Source organism: Stegostoma tigrinum, chromosome 19 (assembly GCF_030684315.1).
Source record: "Stegostoma tigrinum isolate sSteTig4 chromosome 19, sSteTig4.hap1, whole genome shotgun sequence".
Taxonomy (NCBI): domain Eukaryota; kingdom Metazoa; phylum Chordata; class Chondrichthyes; order Orectolobiformes; family Stegostomatidae; genus Stegostoma; species Stegostoma tigrinum.
Genome location: NC_081372.1, coordinates 887,392 through 906,816, shown reverse-complemented (window position 1 = coordinate 906,816; position 19,425 = coordinate 887,392). Strand labels below are relative to the sequence as shown.

At 47.3% G+C, this 19,425-nt stretch overlaps 1 protein-coding gene across 2 annotated transcripts in view; it reads right to left on the bottom strand.

The window, feature by feature from the left end:
• mmp24 (matrix metallopeptidase 24) overlaps nucleotides 1–19,155 on the bottom strand; it is a 90,585-nt gene extending 71,430 nt beyond the window's left edge. Inside the window, exon 1 of one of the 2 annotated variants that reach the window (XM_059652668.1) lies at nucleotides 18,895–19,155. In XM_059652668.1, the coding sequence (XP_059508651.1) occupies nucleotides 18,895–19,035 (141 nt within the window). In that variant the 5' untranslated portion in view covers nucleotides 19,036–19,155. Of the gene's footprint in view, nucleotides 1–17,742; nucleotides 18,041–18,894 lie in introns of those variants that run through there. The other variant, XM_059652669.1, reaches the window with a different exon arrangement.
• Between the last annotated feature and the right edge of the window lie 270 nt (nucleotides 19,156–19,425).

The following is a 19,425-nucleotide window of genomic DNA, read 5'->3' as shown; positions in this document are numbered from 1 at the left end:
TCCATTTGCTTTCTGTACTTCATCACACTGTTTGACCTCCCCAGATGCATCATGTTACATTTCTCCAGGTTGAATCCCATTTGCTACCTGGCCAGTCACCAATATTTTCCTGCATTTGACCATTATCCCAATAGCACCAACTGGGTGTTTTTTTACTGTCTGGAAACACATTCCCTACATTCAAGTCCAAATAACTGAAACACCACAAGACCATAAGATACAGGAACAGAATTAGACCATTCAGCCCATTGAGTCTGTTCCACCATTTGGTCATGGCTGATATGTTTCTCCGACCCATTCTCCTGCCTTCTCCCTGTAGCCCTTGATCCCCTTACTAATCAAGTATCTGTCTATCTCGGTCCTAAATACACTCAACAACATGGCCTCCAGAGCTCTCTGCAGCATTAAGACCTAATTCCTCATCTTGGTTCTAAAGGGTTGTCCCTTCATTCTGAGGCTGTGCCATTGGGTCCTAGCCTCTCCTGCTAATAAAGACATCTTCTCCATGTCCACTCTATCCAGGCCTCTCAGTATTCTGTAAGTTTCTATCAGATCCCCACCTCATCCACCTAAACTCCATCGAGTACAGGCCCAGAGTTCTCAACAGCTCCTCACGTGACAAGCCCTTCATCTCTGGGGTGATTCTTATAAGCCTCATCTGGACTCACTCCAATGTCAGCACACCCTTTCTTAGATACAGAGCCCAAAACTGCTCACAGTATTCCAAAATGCTATCGGACCAGAGCCTCAGCAGTACGTCCTGCTCCTGAATCCTAGACCTCTTAAAACAAACAAGGGAGCTCAGTGTGACTCCAATGTAATCGCTGCACTGGGGCCTGACAGACTCTACGGGGAATAAGGCCTCACATCTGACTCCAGATGGGGCCTAACCAAAGCCATTTGAGGCTCTGGGCGTAACAAGAGAAGATTAGGCTAATATTAGCAGATGGCTACCAAGTTCCACACAATCATAGGAGAGAGCTGATTGGCCTACTCTGCTCTTGTGTGTTATGGAACAAAATAGACAGTAGAATTAATAACACACTGAAAACTTTACACTTTCTTGTTAGAGACAAACGCGTAAAAAATCATACGTGAAAATTTATAGTCCACCCAGCAACAACATAAGTGCCCAGTCCTAAAGGACATAGCTGCTAGTCATCTTTGCCAATCTGCCATCTGCAGATGCACCTGTCCATGTAACAGTAAGTGTGAAAGCTGCAGACAAAGTCCCGCCTTCATATTGAGAATAACCTCTGTTCTGTCATGTGGCACTACCACTGTGCTACATGGGACAGACTTTGAACAGAGCTAGCAACTCAACACTGGGCATCCATGCAATGCTGTGGGCCATCAACAGCAGCAGAATTGTGCTCCAGCACAATCTGTCACTGGGTCAGGTCATTATGGATCTACCCACAGCACATAGGCTGCAGTGTTTCAAGAAGGCATCTCACCCCCACCTTCTCAAGGGAAACTATAGGGACAGGCAATAAATGCTGGCCCATTCAGCAATACCCATGCACCATGAGGTGTCATGTGAATGATCCATCTTGGCCTCCTCCACAGGGTCTCATCATTACTTATACCTGTCCTCTTTTCACTCCATGTGCTATTAAGAAACAGTTGGAGACACTGGATACTGCAAAGGTGTGGCCCTGACAACATTCCAGCAATAGTCCTGAAGACTTGTGCTCCAGAACTTGCCGCTCCCCTAGCCAAGCTGTTCCAGTACAGTTACAACACTGGGATCTACCCGACAATGTGGAAAATTGTCCAGTACACAAAAAGCAGGTCAAATCTAATCCAGTTAATCACTGTCCTATCATAAAATCTGGACAATATCCAGGCTTGGGCTGACAAGTGGCAAGTGACATTCACACCACACAAATGCCAGGCTGTGACTATCACCAACAAGAGACAATCTAACCATCGTCCCTTGACATTTGATGGTGTTACCATAACTGTGTCCCACACTGTCAACATCCTGGGGGCTATCATTGACCAGAAACTCAACTGGACTCACCACATAAACACAGTGGTTGCAAGAGCAGGCCAGAAGCAGGGAATACTGCGGCGAGTAACTCACCTCCTGACTCCCCAAAGCCTGTCCACCATCTACAAGGAACAAGTCAGGAGTGTGATAGAATACTCCCCACTTGCTGGGATGGGTGCAGCTCCAACATCCAAGAAGCCTGACACCATCCAGGACAAAGTAGCCGCTTGATTGGCACCGCATCCACAAACATTCCACCCCCTCCCCCCACTGACGCTCAGTAGCAGCAGAGAGATAGAGTCATATAGCACAGAAACAGACCTTGAAATCCAACCAGTCCATGCCAACCATGTTCACAAATGTAAATTACTCCCAGTTGCCTGCATTTGGCCGATATCTCTCCAAACCTTTCTTATTCATGTACTTATTCAAACATTGTAACTGAGCACACATCCATAGCTCCCATGGCAGTTCATGCCACATACTAACCACTCTTTGTGTGAAAGAAATGCCCCTCAGGTCATTTTTAAATCTTTCTCCTTTCACCTTAAAAATATGTCCTCTGGTTTTGGACACCCCTACCCTAAGGAAAAGACCCTTGCTCGTCACCTTATCTATTCCCTCATGATGTTATAAATCTCTATAAAGTCGCCCCTCAACCTCCTGTGCTTCAGTAAAAAACAAGCCCCAGCCTATTGTTATGACTCAAACCTTCCATTCCCAGCAACACCCTTACAAATCTTTTCTGAACCCTCTGCAATTTAGTAATATCCTTCCTACAGTAGGGTGACCAGAACTGCACACAGTCCTCCAGAAGACACCTTACCAATGTTCTGTATAACCTCATCATGATGTCCCAACTAGGGAACTATGTACTATGTACTCATTGTTTGCACTATATAGATATTCCCAACTACACACTCATAGGTCTGAGCAATGAAACAAAGAACTAGTTAGAAAACACACCACAGCAACTCAGCAAGATTCCTCCAAATACATCTTCCAGGCCTGCAACCACCTCCCTTTAGATAGGCTTTGATCAGTGGAAATGTTGCTGTGGAGGATGCACCAATTATTGATTACTGACAGTTAACTTCCAGGCTTTGTTTAAATTTTAAAACCAGGCAGGTTGATTCTTAACTAGTGCCTAGTTGGCCTAATATTAATTGTTTCTGATTAAAGGTTACTGTCAAGCAGATAACTAGCAGTTTCTCTCTCCACATCTGGACTCGCTGCCTTCCAGCATCTTCAATGTTTTGCTTTTGTGTTGTTGTATCCGATGTCAATGGGCGGGAAATGTCTGAGAGACATTAATCTGGGGGATAACATCATTGTTGTTTGGAGAAATATCCTAATAAGTGAAAGCTAGTGTGTTTACTGGAACTCGACAAATAAGGTGCAATACTGTGCTGAAGAAATGGAGAGAATTGGTGAGGCGACTGTGCTCAGTGTTGTCTTTATAGACTTCCAAACCAACAAAGAACAACAAATCAGATTGATTTTCAAAATGGAAGGACTGCAACGGCACAGAAATCTGAAGAAGGAAGCAACAAGCAGTGAATGACTGTTCCTCAGGTGGGAGAAAGGTTCACAGTAATGCTCCCCAGGTTCTGTTTTGTGTCCACTACTCTTTTTGATATACATCAATAACCTGGAATTAGTTATAACTTGGGAAAGGAACCAAGGCAGAGGGAGTTCAGCCAAGTTGGGTTTCCAGACAGTAAGGTGAGGCTAGACAGACTCTAATGTGAGGAGTATTAGAGATAAAACTGAGGAGTTAAAGGTGTGGATTAACACTCGGAATTGAGATGTTGCTGCCATCACAGAGACGTGTTTGAGGGAGGGTGAGGACTGGAAACTTAACATTCCAGGGTAGAGGATCATTGGTGAGGGTGTCAAAGAGCTGGTGGTGACACAGTATTAATTGAGGAATCGGTTACTGCAGTAAGGAGGGAAGATATCTTATGAGGGTTATCAAGTGAGGCTCTGTGGGTGGAAGAGACAGTAGGAACTGCCGATGCTGGAGAATCCGAGGTAACAATGTGTGGAGCTAGATGAACACAGCAGGCCAGGCAGCATCAAAGGGTCAGGAAAGCTGACGTTTTCGGCTGGGACCCTTCTATCTCATTCGGTTAATTATATTAGGTGCTATCAACTTCCCCAACAGTAACTGGTATAGTTACGGTGTGAAGGGTTTAGAGGGAACAGATTCCTTGAAATGTATTCAGGAAAGCTTTTCCTATCAATGTGTAGCTGGTCCAACGAGGGACAGTGCAGTGCTGAACCTCATTCTGCGGGGGGAAGCCACACTGGTGTTTTAAAGCAGCAGCGGGGTGAGCATTTTAGTGAAAGTGACGAGAAAACTGTGTGCTTTAGGGTTGTTATGGAAAAGGAGAAAGCTGGTCTGCAAAAAAAGGGTTTAGGATTGGGGAAAGGCAGATTTTATTAAAATAAGGCAGGGTCTGGCCAGACTGGGAACAGCTACCTGAGGGTAAATCCACACAACAGCGGGGAGCATTCAAGAAGGAACTACATAGAACATAGAACAATACAGCGCAGAACAGGCCCTTTGGCCCTCCATGTTGCACTGGCCTGACTTAATTGAGACATATAAGGTGACTTAATTGAAACATATAAAATAATCAGAGGGTTAGATAGGGTGGATAGGGAGAGCCTTTTTCCTTGGATGGTGACGGCGAGCACAAGGGGGCATAGCTTTAAATTGAGGGGTGAAAGATATAGGACAGATGTCAGAGGTAGTTTCTTTACTCAGAGAGTAGTATGGGAATGGAACGCTTTGCCTGCAACGGTAGTAGATTCGCCAACTTTAGGTACATTTAAGTCATCATTGGACAAGCATATGGACGTACATGGAATAGTGTAGGTTAGATGGGCTTCAGATCGGTATGATAGGTCGGCACAACATCGAGGGCCGAAGGGCCTGTACTGTGCTGTAATGTTCTATGTTCTATGACCTGTGAACTAATCTAAGACCCTCCCCCTACACTATCCCGTCATCATCCATATGCTTATCCAAGGACTGTTTAAATGCCCCTAATGTGGCTGAGTTAACTACATTGGCAGGCAGGGCGTTCCATGTCCCTACCCACTCTCTGAGTAAAGAATTGATGACAGTACAAGTCCAGCAGGTTCCCTTCAGGGTGAAATGCAGGAAGAACAAGCACAGAGAACCCTGGATGTCAAGGAATATTCAGGATTGGAAAAGAAGGTGAAGAGAGACGGGTGTAACAGATACAAAGGGAGCAAATCCATGGAGGTCCTACAGGAGTATAGGAAGTAGGGGAGGGCAGTGGGAGGTCCTTAGGACAGTAATTAGAAGTAAAGAGGGGGCAAGAGAAAACACTGGCAGGTAAGATTAGGGAGAATCCCAAGATATTCTGTAAGTAAGTGAAAGGGAAGAGGATAACCAGGGAAAGCATAGGCCCCTTAGAGATAAAGGGGCAATCTGGGGGTGGAGCCAGAGGATATTGGTACAGTGTTAAACAAATACTTCCCCATCTGTCTTCACTTTGGAGGAGAATGTAGGGACAGAATTCAGGAAGAGGGACTGAGGGGTTCTTGAGCAGATTGATATTAGAAGTAAGAAGGAGTTGGAGATTTTGGCGGATTTAAAAATGGACAGATCCCCAGCTGTATCACAGATTGATATGACAGACAAGGGAGGAAATTACAGGGGCCCTAATCCAAAGTTTTAAATCATCTCTGGCCACAGGGGAGGACAACAAATGGGAGAGGTGTGAGGTTACAGAAGGATATAGGTAGGTTAGTTAGATGGGCTGATGAGTGGCAGAGAGAATTTAACTGTGATAAATGTGAGGTGATGCACTTTGGGAAAAGGAACATGACGAAGGAATACTCCATTTAGTCAGTTGGTTGGAAGGTTGGTTTGTGTTGGAGTGTGATGCCAACAATGTGGTTTCAGTGGTCATCACCATATGAGGTCACCACAAAGCACTCCCCTTCTCAACCTCTCACTTTGCCTGAGGCATGGTGACCCTCAGGTTAAACAACCACCAGCTGTCTCTCTCTAATGAGAGAGCATCCGCTGATCGGGTACAATTACGGCAACATAACAACTCCATAAGACCATAAGAAACAGGAGCAGGAGGGGACCATCCAGCCCCTTGAGCCTGCTTTGCCATTCAATCGGATCATGGCTGATCCAACATTCCTCACATTCATGTTCTTGTCCTTTCCCCATAACCCTTGATTCCCCGACTGATCAAGAATCTTAACTATCTCAGCCTTAAATAGACACAGGGTCCCTGCCCCCACAGCTCTCTGTGGCAAGGAGTTCCACAGATTCACAACTCTCTGAGAGAGGAAATGCTTCCTCATCTCGTCTGAAATTGGGGCCCCTTTATTATGAGACTATGTCCTCTGGTCCTAGGGTCTCCCATGGAGGGGAAGCATCCTCACAGCATTTACCCTGTCAAGCCCCTTAAGAATCCAACATGTTTGGACTGAGATTATCTCTCATTCTTTAAACTCCAGTGAGTAGAGTACCAACCTGTCAAACCTTCACTCATAGGACAATTTCTCCGTATCCGGTATCATCCTAGTGAAACTTCTCTGAACTGCCTCCAAATGATATCTTTCCTTAAAAACTGCTCACAGTGCTCCAGAATTGGGACTCACAAGCACCTTGGACAGTTGCAGTAAGACTTCCCTACTCTTACACACCACCTGCCTTGAAATAAGGGCTGATGTTCATAGTACAGCACAGTCCAGGCCCTTCGGCCCATGATGTGCCGAACTTTTACCCTAAACCTAAGGTCTATCTAACCTCCACCCCTACCTTATACTATCATCCATATGCCTATCTAATTGCAGCTTAAATGCCCCTAATGAGGCCGACGCCACTACTGTCTCTGGCAATGCATTCCACGGCCCGACCACTCTCTGAGTAAAGAACCTACCTCTGACTCCACTCACTTTAAAACTATGCCCCCTCATAATCGCTACCTCTACTCTAGGAAAAAGTCTTTGGGTGACCACTCTCTCTATACCTCTGATCATTTTGTTCATAACCTTTACCTTCCTGATTACCTGCTTCACCTATGCACTAGCTTTCTCTGTTCTGTGCACAATTCCCCCCAAAGTCCCATTGTGTTGCAGCTTTCTGCGATTTCTCTCTATTTAATGGCCTAATGAATGGTAAGACATTAGGAAGCCCAGAGGAACAGAGGGATAGGAGGTTGAGGGGTGACTCTATTGAGGTTTATAATATCATGAGGGGCATAGAAGACGGGAATGACAAGGGTCTTTTCTCTAGAGTAGTGGAGTTCGAAACCAGGGGAGCATATTTTTAAGGTGAGGGGAGAAAGATTTAAAAAGGACATGAGGGGCAGTTTATTTTTACACACAGAAAGTGCTTCGTGTGTGGAATGAACTGCCTGAGGAAGTGGTGGATGCAGATATAGTTACAACGTCTAAAAGACATTTGGAAAATTCATGAATAGGAAATGTTTGTTGTGTGGGGGGGGGTGCGTGGTTATGTGGGCCAAGCGCAGGCAGGTGGGACTAGTTTAGTTCGGGAACATGGTTAGCATGGATTGGTTGGACTGCAAAGTTCCGTCTCTGCGCTGTAAGACTGTTTGACTCATGGGTGCTTGTCAATATATCCCCGAAGGTGCTAATAGGGTGGTTAAGAAGTCTTATAGAACACTTACTTTTATCAATGAAGCTACAGATTAGAAGAGCAGGGGGGGGGGTTTTGTTGGAGCTGTACAAAACCTGGGTTAGGCCACAGTTGGAGAACTGTCATCAGTTCTGGTGACCACACTATAGGAAGGATGTGATTGCACTGGAGTAGATACAGAAGAGATTCTCCAGGATGTTATCTGGTTTGAAGCAGCTTAGCAATGAAAAGAGTCTGGAAAAAATGGGGCTGTTTTCTTTGGAAGAGAGAGGGAATTTGAGAGAGGTGTACAGGATTATGAGCGGCATGGACAGGGTGGACAGAAAGCAAATATGTCCCTTAGTTGAAGGGCCAATAACAATGAAACTTACTTTTAAGGAAAAAGGCAGGAGGTTTAGGGGGGTTTTGTGGAAAACCTTTTTCACTCAGAGAGCAGTGTGCACTGGAATGCACTGCCTCAAAGGGAAGCTGAGGCAGGAAGTCTCACAACCTTTTGAAATGTACTTGGATAAGCACTTGAAACATCACCATATTTGAGGCCACGGGCCCTAGGGCAGGAAAGTGAGACTAGTAGGAGCAAATTACTGCAAATGCTGGAATCTGTACTGGAAGCAATAAATGCTGGAGATCACAGTGGGTCAGGCTGCATCCATGGGGTCAGAGCAATCTAACGTTTCAAATCTAGATGATTCTTCATCAGAGCTGAAGTGCAGTAGGGAGGGGGCAGTACTTATGCAATATTGGAGGGGGGTGTATGTGTAGAGCACTGGGGGAGAAAAGATGTTAACAGTTTGGATTAAGAGACTATTGTATATTGTTGTATATTTTTGGTGGTACAGACTCGATGGGCTGCAGGGCTTCGTCTGTACTGTATTGTACAGGGAAAAGTCAAAATTTGCAAATGATATGCAACTGTGATTTGTAGTAAACTGTGAGGAGGCGAGGAGCAGACAGCAGGGGAAATCAAACAGGCTGGTGACATGGACAGACACACTGTTGGGAACATGTAACAGAGAGAAACGCATTAATTTTGGCTGGAAAAATGAGACAATATAAAATAAATATTACATTTATAAAATAGGAATAGGGAGCTAATGGTGGGATGTTTCACTAAAACCATTTAAGATGACTAGTCGAGATAACAAGGTGTGGAGCTGGATGAGCACAGCAGGCCAAGCAGCATCAGAGGAGCAGGAAAGCTGACGTTTCAGACCTAGACCCTTCATCAGAGAGGGGGATGGGGAGAGAAATAGGAAGGGAGGGGGAGACGGACCGAAGATGGAGAGAGGAGAAAATGGGTGGAGACAAGTTGATCAAGTGTTTAAAAACCCCACAAGGAGTTGGACATCATAAATCGAGGAGCCGGGAACGGGAGAATGCTTGAGCCGGTGGTGCCTTGTTTGGCTCTCGTTGCGTTTGTAGGGAGTGGGGGTGACAGCGGGTGATGGGGGGGGGGGTGCGGTTTGGAATTGGGGTGAATGAGGGGGAGTAGAATTCTGATCCAGATTCCACTGGACTCTGTTCCCACAGGCTCCTAGCAGTTCCTGGATTCCACTCCTCATGTCCAGGACTAGGCTCAGATTCCCAGCTGTTTGCTGGGAAACAGCTGGGAATCTGTTCAGGGACAAATATTCAATCATATGTTCCCAATCAGGAGTGGAGGAAAAACAGATGATTTCTGTTTTGTTATTGGGATCACTGAGGCTGGCAACTGTAGCACTGTGGCTGCTAACTGCTAGCCATCGTGACCAAGGTGTAACCTGTGTTTGTAATATGTAGCTGGACTGTGTCACATGTACATGAACATCAGGCTCAGGAGCAGGAGATGGCCATTCAGCCCTCTGGCCCTGTTCTGCTATTTAATAAGATCATGGCCAAACTGGTTGTGGCCTCAGCTCCTCTTTCCTGAGGAAGGGTCACTGGACCCAAAATGTTAACTCTGATTTTTCTTCGCAGATGCTGCCAACAGGGCGTTTTCCAAGAATCATTCCAACTTGGTTTTGACTATATGTGCCTTCTGAGGAAGAGAACTCCACTGAGCAACAACGCTTTGAGATAAAAAAAACTAGCATTCTCACCTCAGCCTTAAAAGGGGAGTTCCTTAGTCTTGAACTGTCTGTCCTGTTTTGAACCTCCCCTACAGGATCCAGACATCCATCTGGTCCTGTCCTTTCAGCACCTTACATGTTACAATAAAATCCACTCCTTATTTTTCTAAACTCCAGCAGATACAGGCCGTTAGCCAGTTCAAATATTCTTCACAACACAAGCCCTTCGGCCCAGGAATGAGCCACATGAACCTTCTCCAAACTGCACAGAAAGTAATTATACAGATTTTCAAATGAAACCGTAACCATACATGGCACACCAGATGCGGTCTCACCAAAAGTGCCTTACTTTTATATTCCACTCTCTTTGCAATAATTGACAACATCCCATTTGTCTTCCTAACCATCTGCTACATCTGCATACTAACTTCTTGTGACACCAGATTCCTCTGTACCTCCGACACTAACCAAGTTCTGAATTCTCTCTCTATTTAAATAGTCTCCTGTGTCTCTACTGATCCTGCCAAAGTGAGGACATTCACACTTACCCATGTTACAAACCATCTGCAACATTTTGTCCAGTCGCTCAATCTATCTAATATTTCTTTGCAGGCTCCTTGTGGCCTTTTCAAAATCTCAAGGTCATTGGTAAATGTAGCTCCCATTCACTCAGTCCATTTGTCTGAGTTATTGGGGGAGATCATAAGTAGCTGAGGTCCCAAAATGACCACTGTCGCACTCCACAACTTACCGGTAAAGAAAGCCACTGATATCTACACTTTGTTCCTTGTGATGAAACCCATCCTTTTAGAATCATAGAATTTTACAGTATGGAAGGAGGCCATTTGACCCATTGTTCTATACTGACTCCCAAAAGAGCTACTCAACTCCTCCCATTCTCCTGCCCTATCTCCGTAGCCCTCCAACTTTATCACTTTCAAATATGTACCCTGCTCTTTTGAGCCCTCCTATGGAATCCGCCTCCACCACTCTCCCAGGCAGCGCATTCCAAATGCAAACACCTCTCCGAGTAAACAAGTTTCTCCTCATCTCACTCCTAACTCTCTTGCTGTCAATATTAAACTTGTGATCCTTCGTTACTGATATACCAACTGGTGGAAATAGAGTATCCTTCTCTACCCTGTCAATATTGTTCATAATTTTGAACACCTTAATAAAATCACCCCTTAATCTTCTCTGCTCCAAGGAGAATATGCCCAATCTCTCTAATCTTTCCTTGTATCTAAAATCCCTCATCACTGGTTTCATTCTAGTAAATCTCCTGTGCATTTTCTTTAGGACTTCAACATTCTTCCTTAAATAAAGTCCCAGAACTGAACACAATACTCCAAATGAGATCTGACCAATGATTTGAAGAGTTGTAGCATCACTTAAACATAGAAACATAGAAGATGGGAGCAGGAGGCGACCATTCAGCCCTTCGAGCCTGTTCTGCCACGCTTCACGATCATTCCTGATTGTCCAACCCAATAGCCTAATTCTGCTTTCTCCCCATAGCCTTTGATCCCATTCATCATCACATGCTATATCTAGCCATTCTTGAATATATTCCTGTGGTAATGAATCCCAAAGACTCACCACTCTTTGGGTGAAGAAATGTCTCCTCACCTCCGTCCTAAATGGTTTACCCTGAATCGTCACATTGTGACCCCTGGTTCTGGACACACCCACCATCAGAAACATCCTCTCCGCAGCTACCCTGTCCAGTCCTGTTAGAAATTTATAAGTGTCTCTGAGATCCCCCTCATTTGTCTAAACTCCGGTGAAAACAATCCTAACTGGGTCAAAGTTAATGGGAACTGCAGATGCTGGAGAATCCAAGATAACAAAGTGTGGAGCTGGATGAACACAGCAGGCCAAGCAGCATCTCAGGAGCACAAAAGCTGACGTTTCGGACCTAGACCCTTCATCAGAGAGGGAGATGGGGAGAGGGTTCTGAAATAAATAGGGAGAGAGGGGGAGGCGGACCGAAGATGGAGAGAAAAGAAGATAGGTGGAGCGGAGAGTATAGATGGGGAGGTAGGGAGGCGATAGGTCAGTCCAGGGAGGATGGACAGGTCAAGGAGGCGGGATCAGGTTAGTAGGTAGGAAATGGAGGTGCGGCTTAAGGTGGGAGGAGGGGATGGGTGAGAGGAAGAACAGGTTAGGGACGCGGGGACGAGCTGGGCTGGTTTTGGGATGCAGTGGGGGGAGGAGACAAGCTGGGCTGGTTTTGGGATGCAGTGGGGGAGAGGGAGATTTTGAAGCTTGTGAAGTCCACATTGATACCATTGGGCTGCAGGGTTCACAAGCGGGATATGTGTTGCTGTTCCTGCAAAGACAAAGGGGGTGGCCATGGTTACCCCCATGGGACCAAGCAATGCCTGCCTCTTTGTAGGTTACGTGGAACAGTCCCTCTTCTGCACCTACACTGGCCCCAAACCCCAACTCTCCGTTACATTGATGACTGTCTTGGCGCCGCCTCTTGCTCCCCAGAGGAGCTCGAACAGTTCATCCACTTCACCAACACCTTCCACCCCAACCTCAAGTTCACCTGGGCCATCTCCAACACATCCCTCACCTTCCTGGACCTCTCTGTTTCCATCTCAGGTAACCAGCTAGAAATTGATGTCCACTTCAAGCCCACCGACTCCCACAGCTACCTAGAATACACCTCCTCCCACCCACCCTCCTGCAAAAATTCCATTCCCTATTCCCAATTCCTTCGCCTCCACCGCATCTGCTCCCAGGTTGAGGCATTCCACTCTCGCATGTCCCAGATGTCCACGTTCTTCAAGGACTGCAACTTCCTCCCGCATTGGTCGAGAACGCCCTTGACCGCGTCTCCCGCATTTCCCGCAACACATCCCTCACACCCCGCCCCCACCACAACTGCCCCAAGAGGATCCCCCTTGTCCTCACATACCACCCCACCAACTTCCGGATACAACGCATCATCCTCCAACATTTCTGCCGTCTACAATCTGACCCCACCACCCAAGACATTTTTCCATCCCCACCCCTGTCTGCTTTCCGGAGAGACCACTCTCTCCGTGACTCTCTTGTCCGCTCCACACTCCCCTCCAACCCCACCACACCTGGCATCCTCCCCTGTAACTTGCCCCCACACCTCCTTCCTCACCCGCATCCCAGGCCCCAAGATGACTTTCCATATTAAGCAGATGTTCACCTGCACATCTGCCAATGTGGTATATTGTATCCACTGTACCTGGTGTGGCTTCCTCTACATTGGGGAAACCAAGCAGAGGCTTCGAGACTGCTTTGTAGAACAACTCAGCTCGGTTCGCAATAAACAACTGCACCTCCCAGTCGCAAACCATTTTAACTCCCCCTCCCATTTCTTAGACGACATGTCCATCGTGGGCCTCCTGCAGTGCCACAATGATGCCACCCGAAGGTTGCAGGAACAGCAACTCATATTCCGCTTGGGAACCCTGCAGCCCAATGGTATCAATGTGGACTTCACAAGCTTCAAAATCTCCCCCTCCCCCACTGCATCCCAAAACCAGCCCAGCTCATCCCCGCCTCCCTGGCCCTTTCTTCCTCTCATCTATCCCCTCCTCCCACCTCAAGCTGCACCTCCATTTCCTACCTACTAACCTCATCCCACCTCCTTGACCTGTCCGTCCTCTCCAGACTGACCTATCCCCTCCCCACCTATACTCTCCTCTCCACTTATCTTCTTTTCTCTCCATCTTCGGTCCGGTTCCCCCTCTCTCCCTATTTATTCCAGTTCCCTCTCCCCATCCCTGTCTCTGATGAAGGGTCTAGGCCCGAAACGTCAGCTTTTTTTGCTCCTGAGATGCTGCTTGGCCTGCTGTGTTCATCCAGCTCCACACTTGGTTATCCTAACTGGGTCAATCTCTCCTCATACATCAGTCCCCCCATGGCTGGAATTAGCCTGGTAAACCTTTGCTGCACTCCGTCAAGAACAAGAGCACCCTTCCTCAGAAAAGGAGACTGAAACTGCACACAATATTCTAGGTGTGGCCTCACAAGGCTCTGTATAACAGCAACAACACATCCCTGTTCCTGTACCGAAACCTCTCGCAACGAAGGCCAACATACCGTTTGCCTTCTTTACCCCCTGCTGCACCTGCATGCCTACCTTCAGTGACTGCACAAGGACACCTAGGTCCCACTGCACCCTCCCTTCTCCCAATTTACAGCCATTCAGCTAGTAATCTGCCACCTTATTTTTGCTTCCAAAGGCAATAACCTCACATTTATCCAAATTATCCTGCACCTGCCATTGATTTGTCCTTGTGTTTATACTTTATGCCTCGATTTATAAACCCAAGGATCCTATAAACCTTCTTAACAATTGTTTTAAATTGCCTGGCCACATTCAGAGAATCATACATGTGAGACCTGAGGTCCCTCTACTCCTGTACTCCCTTCAAAGTTGTACCATTGAAACTCCTCAAAGAATTCTAAAGCATTTGTCAGGTATGACCTCCCCTTGACAAAGCTGCGCTGACTCAGCCCTATTTTACCGCGCACTTCCAAGTACCCCACAGTCTCATACTGGGACTCTAAAATCTTCCCAGTGATTGATGTCAGGCTAACTGGCCAATAACTTCCTGTCTTTCCTGCTTAAACTGGTGGTTACATTAGTCATTTTCCAGTACTTCCGAACTCCAGTGGTTCCTGAAAGATCACCAATGCCTCCACACACTCCTCAGCTTTCTCCATCAGAACTCTGGGGTGTACTCTGAGTGGTCTGAGTGACTTATCCACCTTCAGACCTTTCAGCTTCCCCAGTGATGGCCACTACACTCACTTCTTCCCCCAACTCTCAAGGTTTTGGTACGCTGCTGGTGTCTTCTGCTGTGAAGGCTAACACAATAAAGTCTTGCTTCAGTTGGATGGAACACTGGTTAGAAGGCACCCAGAACACTGTGCCCAGTTCTGGTTCCTTTGTCTGATGTAGGATGGACTTGCCACAGACAGAGTAGAGCAGGGGATAATGTGAATGATTCCTGGGAAGGTTTGGACAGTCCGCTGAAGAGAGATTGGGTAGATTGGGCCTGGATTCTTTGGAGTTTAGAAAAATGAGATGAAAAGGTAGAGTACATGTAAAAGGGCTGTTTCTCTCGGCTGTGGCTTGCAGAACCAGGGACATATTCTTGGAATGCAAGCAAGTTATTTAAGGTTCAGATGTAGAGGCACATCCTCACTCAGAGGTCGGTGAATGTTTGGAATCTCTACCACAGAGAATATGGAGCAGCAAGTACATTTCACACGGAGTGCAAGAGCTTTCTGGTTACTGATAGGTAAGGGATATGGGGATAGGTATTGTTTTTGGGCAAATGATCAGCCATGATCTCAAATAGCAGAACAGGCTCAAACAGCTAAACAATCTACTCATGTTCCTTTAACATTACACAATTTCCTAAAGTGCTTTAAAGGAGCAGAAAGGGAGAATAGATCAGGAATTATTTAGCAAAACTAGGTCAGATAACAGTAGAAAAACCAAAAGAACTGAGGATGCTGTAAATCAGGAACAAAATCAAAGTTGCTGGAAAAGCTCAGCAGGTCTGGCAGCATCTGTGGAGGAGAAAACAAGTTAACGTTTTGGATCCGGTGAGCTTTCCTCAGAGGAAGGGCCACCAGACCGGAAACGTTAACTCAGATAACTGAAGGTTTGGTCAAAGGTGCAAGCTTTTAGGATCATCTTGGAGAAGGAAGGAGAGTCTGAGGGATCAGGATTCAGGAGCTGAGTCTCAGGTAACTGAAGGAATGTCACTCAATGGGTGGGTTAAAATTGGGAAGAGTGAAAAAGGTTGGAATTAAAGGAGCACTGTGATCTGGGAGGCTAGTGGAACTGCAGGAGATGTCAGAGATGGAGGGGTCAGGCCCTGGAAAGACTGGGAGAAAAAGAAGCAGGATTTTGTAATTGAGTTATTACTTAACTGGGTGTGAATGTGGGGTAAGAGGGGAAAGGCAGATAGTAAAAAAAAGGAACAAAGGTTTGGATAACAGGTTGAGACCAGCTAGGTTGTGGACACATTCAGAGGGGATAAAGGCTTCAAAAGGACTTTAAGCAGATGACATGAAATTGGTGGGAGTGGGGACAGTTACTCATTTAGCAGTCTTAGAAGTGAACATATGATTGGAAGCTCATCTTACAAGTCAAAAATGACACCCTACTCCAGCCTAAACATTTACCAGGGAGAAGGATGGAGTCTGTAGCAAGAAACAGAGTTTCCTGTGGAGACCAAAGCCACGAGTTTCAGTTTTCCCAATATTTAATTTTGAAAAATATTTGCTCAAACAAATAACAGCTAACCAATGTGACAGCTCCCAGACAGTGGAAGAATGAGAGAGGTGGTGATGAGGCCGAACTGGAGATTGTCAGTGTACCTGTGAAAACTAACACTGAATTTGGGTGAAGTCACAGGGTTGGGATTTGGATGAGAAATAGGAGGGATCAAGGATAGATCCTTGGGGAACAGAGGTAACAGTGTGGGAACAAGAAGAGAAATCATTGCAAGTGATTCTCCGGCTACAGCTGGGCAGGTAAGAAAGGAACTGGGTGATATCACGCTCACTTGGATGGCCGTGAAGAGGATGGATAGTGTCAATCTTGTCAAATGTTGCAGACAAGGAGGAGGACATAGAGGGCAGGTGGGCCCATTGTGATAGTCACACAGGAGCTCATTTGTGATTTTGAGAAGAGTATTAAGTCAGAGCAGAGACCTGTTGGAAGAATTCTTGGCGTTTGGGAAAGATGGAGGTAGATTTGGGAGCCAACAACACATCAAAAGATTTTGGAGAAGGGGAATGGGACATCACTGTGTGAATTACAGAGCAGTGGGTGATGACAGATTTAAAGGAGAGAGGGCCAATAGCTGGAGAGAGAAAACCATTAATTACATCAGCTCATATGAGGTACAGGAGGGGAAGACAAAGCGCAGCAGATTAATTGGAGGAGGGTAAAGGGAACAGGACTGGATTTGGGCAGCAATGATCTTGTGAACTAAATAAGAATTGTCTGGTAAAATGTTGGAAGAATCAAGATCTGTAGATACTAAAAGCATCAGTGAAAGTTCAACAATAGGAAAGCTGAAGCAGCATCAGTTCTCCCTCAGAAAGTGGTCAAGGAATCTGTGCCACAGATACTGAGTTTGTGGCTGGAGAGAGCATGGTGGTCAATGTGAAACCAGATTCACTAAAACAACAGAGAAACTGCTACCGAAGGGATAGAAGCGGGTGTGGTCAGTGTACAGGTGCAGTGTGTCTCAATGTCTAAAGATGCTGTTGCTGGGGACTTTGTGTCATGAAGGAAGCTGAAATCCAGAGTAATCTTTGAAGGATCACCTGTGCAAGAATCGAAGCTATGTTTGGAGACCTCTTTGGAGTAATTGGAAAGCTGTGACTGAAAGTAAAGGAAAGCAGTCTCAGCCAAAAAGACTGAGGCGGAGGAGGACTGAGTGGGTAACAATATCGAAGACTGAAAACAGTCTGAGGGAGGGGGTGACAATCAATTCCAATACCATCGGGTCCTGGTGTTTTCTTCAGTCATTCACAGGATGTGAATGTCGCTGGCTAGGCCAGTATTTATTGCTTGTCCCTAATTACTCTTGAGAAGATGGTGGTGAGCAGTCTGTGTGCTACAGGTTGACCCACAATGACCTTCGGGAGAGAATTCTAACATTTTGACCCAGTGACAGTGAAGGAACGGTGATATATTTCCAAGTCAGGATGGTGAGTGACTTGGAGGGACCATCCTGACTTGGAGGGGAACTTTTAGGAGGTGGTGTTCCCATGTATCTGCTGCTGTTGGTCCTTCTAGATGGAAATGGTCTTGGATTTGGAAGTTTTTCAAAGTACAAAGGAGGTTCATGTGTCTGCTCTATTCACACTCCCCCCCAACCCCCACCCCACACAAAGGCACTCCCATCAATTCGTCACCAGGACAACATTCATCACCATTGGGCCTGAGAGGGTCAGGCCTGAAGTTGGGTGAACACACACAGGCATCATTGCAGACAGGGTCAGATGGCACTTACCTCGCAGCCGCCTACCCGGGCGCTTCCCCTCCAGGCCCAGCGTCATTACACACACTCCAACATGCGGCTATTGTACAACATGGGGACATTAAAGCATTCTCTCTCGCTGAGTACCTCAGGGCCAGCTATTGTAGAACTGCACGAACCCAAACCAGCAGCTTCCCACTAAACTGGGGGATCCATTGCAATGGGCAGGGATCAGGTAGGGATCTGTGATCAGTTGGACGGCTAGATCCAGTTTCAGCGCCGGATGATAAACAGGAATTTGAGGCTGGTGTTTTTGTAACCAGCTCACACACTCGCACCATTCATTCACAGAACCGCCACATTGAACACATCGCCGTGTAAAAGAGCATTAAATTGTGCAGAATCATCTGCAGACATCACCCCACCCCCCGCCCGTCCGGCCCATCACTCTTCCTGCTATTTATAGCCGCTGGGTGAATGGATTCGATCAAAGGCGGAGAATCAGCAGCTATTTCCCGAGAGACTGCAGCCCCGGGCCCGGGATCTACATGTTCCGCCCCCACCCAACACACATACGCACCCTGGTCTCACAGCTCCCACCGCTGCTGGGAATAACAGGGGGGAGGGTTGTGCTGATGGGATCAGGGAATGCGGGGGGGAGCGATGGAGAGGATGGGGGTTAAAGAGGGGCCGGTGAGGGTGGGGATGGGTGACAGGGGGCAGAGAGGGGAGGGATAGGGGTCAGGGTGGGGGCAATGAGGGTGAAGGGATAAGGATGGGGATGAGGGGTTGAGTGGGGGTAGGGCTGGGAGTGTGGATGGGGGCAAGGATGGACGCTCAGAGTGAGGGGAAGGGTGTGGAGTGAGGGTGGAGGAGTGAGAATGGAGGGATGAGGGGTAGAGTGAGGATGAAGGGATGAGGGGTGGAGTGAGGATGAAGGGATGAGGGTGTAGGAGTGAGAATGGAGGATGAGGGTGTAGGAGTGAGGATGGAGGGATGAGGGTGGAGCAGTGAGGATGGAGGGATGAGGATGGATGAGTGAGAATGGAGGGATGAGGATGGCGGGATGAGGATGGAGGGATGAGGGGGTGGAGTGAGGATGGCGGGATGAGGGTGTAGGAGTGAGGATGGAGGGATGAGGGTGGGAAGGGAGGGACGGATTCAGAATGATGGCCAGGGCCGTACCTCTACAATGAAGGTCCTTTCCTCCCCGCAGACAGACAGCAGCCAGAGCAGCGCCTGTAAGTAGCAGGTTCTCCAGGAGAACAGCGGGCCCCCTCTACCCCGGCCCCGGCTTCTCCTCCTCGGATCCCCGGCTCCTGCCATCGCCCCGGGCTCCGGCTCCGGCTCCGCAGAATCTGGCTCCGCCGCTCCAGCTCCGGCTCCGGCTCTGCGCAAACTCTCTCCGTCTTAAAGCGAGACTGTCTCCGTGTCTGAGCTCCAGGAGACCATCCCCAGAGACCCCCAGCCTCCCAACCCTCCGCCCCTGTCACTGCCCCTTCTCTCCCTCTCTCTGTCACTGCCACACTCGCTCTATCCCTGTCACTGCCCCTTCTCCCCCTTTCTCTCTCTCTGTCACTGCCACACTCCCTCTATCCCTGTCACTGCCCTTTCTCTCCCTCTCTCTCTCTGTCACTGCCACACTCCCTCTCTTTCTCTCTATCTCTCTGTCACTGCCACACTCCCTCTATCCCTGTCACTTCTCTCCCTCCCTCT